Source organism: Pygoscelis adeliae, unplaced genomic scaffold, assembly GCF_000699105.1.
Source record: "Pygoscelis adeliae isolate BGI_AS28 unplaced genomic scaffold, ASM69910v1 Scaffold290, whole genome shotgun sequence".
Classification (NCBI taxonomy): domain Eukaryota; kingdom Metazoa; phylum Chordata; class Aves; order Sphenisciformes; family Spheniscidae; genus Pygoscelis; species Pygoscelis adeliae.
This window is the reverse complement of record NW_008823965.1, coordinates 1,638,641-1,643,015: the sequence shown is the minus strand read 5'-3', so window position 1 is coordinate 1,643,015 and position 4,375 is coordinate 1,638,641. Positions and strand designations below refer to the sequence as shown.

At 43.1% G+C, this 4,375-nt stretch overlaps 1 protein-coding gene across 1 annotated transcript; it reads right to left on the bottom strand.

Moving 5' to 3' along the window:
* Nucleotide 1: 1 nt before the first annotated feature.
* Nucleotides 2-1,911, bottom strand: LOC103917222 (lysophosphatidic acid receptor 1-B-like). Its single transcript, XM_009324337.1, has one exon. It carries the CDS (start codon nt 971-973, stop codon nt 2-4), a length of 972 nt encoding a protein of 323 aa, XP_009322612.1. The 5' UTR covers nt 974-1,911.
* Between the last annotated feature and the right edge of the window lie 2,464 nt (nt 1,912-4,375).

Genomic DNA, 4,375 nt, shown 5'->3' with positions numbered 1-4,375 from the left:
GCTAGATGTTCTCGACGGTGCAGGCTCGGACACGGTTGGTGGAGAGGCACTTCAGAGCCTTGAGTTTATCCCCCAGAGGTTTGGCTTTCAGGGTGTATATTATGGGGTTTCCCAAACAGTTCATGGTTATCAGCATAGCCGTGCAGTTTCGAAAGATGTAGATGCCCGGGTAGAGATCAACGTGGCACTGGTGGTTGGTTGCATCGAATATGACTCCTGCGAAAAAAGGGGCGTAGGAGATCAACGCCAGGAGCCAAATAAAGATGCTGGTTCTGGCAACCTGGATTTCAGCTGATTTGTAGGTGCCAGTAGCTTGTCCACATGCTTTCATCCTCAGCTTTCTTTTCCTCAGGATGATAATGATTCTAAGGTAAGTGAACAGAGGTATGATAAAAGCCGCCACCACAACATTGGGAATGGTGATGAAGATGAGGTAGTCTACGCAAAATGGACTGTAGAGGACAGAGAGGTTTTTTCTCCTATGCAAGCAGTTCCACCCCATCAACGGCAAGCAGCCCAAAAAGAAAGCAAGGACCCAGTTAATTAAAACCACAGCTATGGAATGGTTTCTAGCAGCCCTGAATCTTGTCCTCATGCTTTCAGCCACAGCCAGATAGCGTTCAATTCCAATGCTTACCAAGTTATAAATGGTGGATAAAATAGACATAGTGTATAAGGCATAAGGTGCAAGCATATCCTCGGATCCAAAGATTGTAATGTCAGGATTGGTGATGAACAGCGTTGAAATCCAAAAGCCAGAAAAACTGGTGAAGAGATCAGAAAAAGCCAAATTGCAGAAGAGTATAGAGATAGGCTTGTGCAGATCCTTTGTCGCTATTCTGGTGAAGATGACCGTGCAGTTGAAGATCACAGATGCGATGTTAATGGTCAGTTGAGGGATGCCCAGCGCAAGTACTAAATAATGACTCCAAATGTTAGTGTGGTTAGCAGAGCAGTTTGGGTATCCGTTCATGGTGGAAAATCCTCCTTTCAGCCATTAATGAGGTCTGCTTCACTCATCCCATACTCCGCAAGAGACCATACTGCATGAGTGTTATTGCCACCTTGTTCTCCAGGCGAAGAATGAATCCTGACACACAACCTCTGTTGCCACATCATCATCATGACAGTGGATTAAACTTTAACTAATCGTGTTTTTAAATATTTGGGTTACCAACTCAGGGCACAGCCAATTACCTTTAAGTTGCTAGGGTAGCCAAAAGTGGAAAACATATTTACTACTATACAGATGATCTGCTTAAAGCAACCCTTATCAAGAGCAAAATCTGGCCAGTTCTTGTGAAGATGAATGATCACATCAGTAGTTTAAAAGTCTTTAAGGATATTCTAAAAGGGAATGAATGTGAATTCTGCTTTAATTCACAATGAATTAGATGGGTAAAGGATTAGAGAGTCAGAAAACAGAGAGCAGTACTTTTTTGGTTTTGGAGGGGGGAGTACGTGGCTGGTGGAACTCAAAGAACACCACCACTGTTGTGTCACTAACCTGGACCCCAGTTCAGTGAGGATGTAAGCCCTAATCTCAGATCAACTCTAGTGACACCACAAGACTTCTGAAGTGCTCAAGATTGAGCAAGAGACAACAGAACCTAGTTGTTCACTGTCTCTTGCTTACAGTTACAAATCGGTGCAGCCACCAGTGGCTCTTTTTCTAGGCACAGTTAGATCATATCTACAGAACAAACCCCCAACTTGTGAGCAAAACCATATGATGAACTGCAGCGCTTCAGAGGGGATCCAAAAAGATAAGAGTCTCTGTCTCCACAGATGCTCTTGTGCTTGGCCCCACAGAAATATCTCCTTAACTGAGTACTGGAGTACTCAGAAGTTGTCAGACTACACCTGAAATTGTGTGACCTTTCTTTCTCTTGTGTAAATCAGAGGTACTGATGCTTTACGAGCTTAAAAAAAAAAAAAAAAAAAAAAAAAAAAAGGCATTTAATGAGCTTGCTTATTTAAAGTTGATGTGCAACTTGTACATTAATAAAACCACATAATATCATTATATCTTCTCTTTCTCTGTCTTTTTGAAGGTAAATTACTTTTGAGAACTAGATTTAAAATACCTAAGACTCGGGAAGAAAGCTCTTTGGACGTACGTTCAATGCCATCAGACAGCAGAGGGCACTGCTGGAACAAACAATACAGTATACAGCGGGGACTGTGGGGATTTTAAACAGCGGAGCAGTTTATGTCAGCAGTTCGTCAGTATATCAATATCACCAGCGCCATGGATATTTTTTCTATGCAGAAGTGGCTGCTTTTGTTTGCTAACGCTGAGCGCGGGCCGCCTCTGTGCCACCCCACGTTTTATTCAAAATGCTTACATATAAGGAGAAACCTCCAGCGCGCTCTGGCTGCTACCTGGCACCTACCTGCAGCTGAGCAGCTTTCCCTTAGCAAAATTATCCAGGTAAAGCCATGTTACTTACAAAGCGATTCTGATTTAATTTATGTTTTACGGTTATCCTAACGGAGGATTAATTTGCATTAGTAACAATTTTATACCGTGATACTGCAAAGCAGCTCAGCTAAGTTTATGGGCTTTCCACATTCGGCACTGACATCTGATCATTATAGCAGCAATTCCAGCTCTAGAACTTTACATCTGTGAACTATATGATAGCTCTGCCAGAATTTACAACGTAAGAAATTTGTGCTAAAATGTTGAGCTTAAAAAGGAAAATTCTATAGCTTCTTTTTTTCTGTTAAAGTTGAAGTGTGTGAAAGTGTATTCAGGTTAGGGTGCAACTGCAGTAGTACACAGTTATTGTATACTAGAAATACTTTATGCAAATAAGTAATAGGTATTTCAGACAGTCACAAGGAAGTGCAAAGAATGATTATATAGAAATAAGGACTGAGAATTGATTAATCAAGTCTGCTGATGTATTAGTATCCTATAAAATATTCTTCTCAGAGTATCACAGATAAACCTTTCTTTGTGCATCCTACAATCCACCTCACACAGACTTGTCAACCGCAGCTTTGGTGTGAGGTTGCTGCTGAGCAAGGGCTCTACTATTTCTGTCACCTTGTCAGTGCCAGCACCACAAGCCAGCAAGTCCTTTTAATAACAGCAAGTGAGTCAGCACGTAACGTACAGCACAGGGGTCGTGGTTGAACCCCAGCGGGCAACCAAGCCCCACCCAGCCGCTCACTCGCTCCCCTCACAGCGGGATGGGGAAGAGAATCAGAAGGGTAAAAGTGAGAAAACTCGTGGGTTGAGATAAAGACAGTTTAACAGGTAAAGCAAAAGCCGCGCACGCAAGCAAAGCAAAACAAGGAATTCATTCACTGCTTCCCATGGGCAGGCAGGTGTTCAGCCATCTCCAGGACAGCAGGGCTCCATCACGCCTAACGGTGACTTGGGAAGACAAACGCCGAACGTGCCCCCTTCCTCCTTCTTCCCCCAGCTTTATGTGCTGGGCATGACCTCATATGTGTGAGATATCCCTGTGGTCAGTCGGGGTCAGCTGTCCCAGCTGTGTCCCCCCCCAACTTCTTGTGCCCCCCCAGCCTGCTCGCTGGTGGGGTGGGGTGAGGAGCAGAAAAGGCCTTGACTGTGTGTGAGCACTGCTCAGCAGTAACGAAAACATCCCTGTGTTATCAGCACTGTTTCCAGCACAAATCCCAAACACAGCCCCACACTAGCTGCTGTGACGAAAATTAACTCTACCCCAGCCAAAACCAGCACAACAGGTGAACATCGGTCGGGAATGGCAGAGGACACCAGACCAAGCCACACGCACTCCTGGTCTCTCCTGACTGTGTTTTCCATGTCTCTGTGAACTAAGGGAGGGGCTGAGGGCCATGATGAACAGCAGGCTATGCACAAAGTAAAACATCTTTCAAAATATCCTAGTTACTCAGAAGAGTATATCCGTGAGCGTGGACTCCAAGGTGCCGTAGACATTCCTGAAAATGCTACCTGAAATTTCTCTAATTTGCAAATTTGGTCATCAAGCATGAAACACTAAATGATATGAGATCAGAATGTAATTAAAAACAGTATCAGGTAGTATAAATAGCTCTTCACAAAAGCTTTGTAATCTTATTTCCCCAATATAATTGCATAAAAATTAGCATAACGTTGCTAGATTAAAGGAGACAATATTATTGTGGAAACTGCTTTTTTAGTGGGCTTCAATATACAGAAAAAAACAGATTTGTATATTCCAACCATCTGTAATAAAGTTTGCGCTCTCAAAAACACATGAAAAGTAGTTTGAATTGAAAACACTGTGTGAGACAGAGGGCTACTACATAGCCAAATCTCTACGTATAACAATCTCGATTGAAGGGTATTCTTATACTCCCATATTCTGGGAACCTTGCAATCTCTCTTCTATTT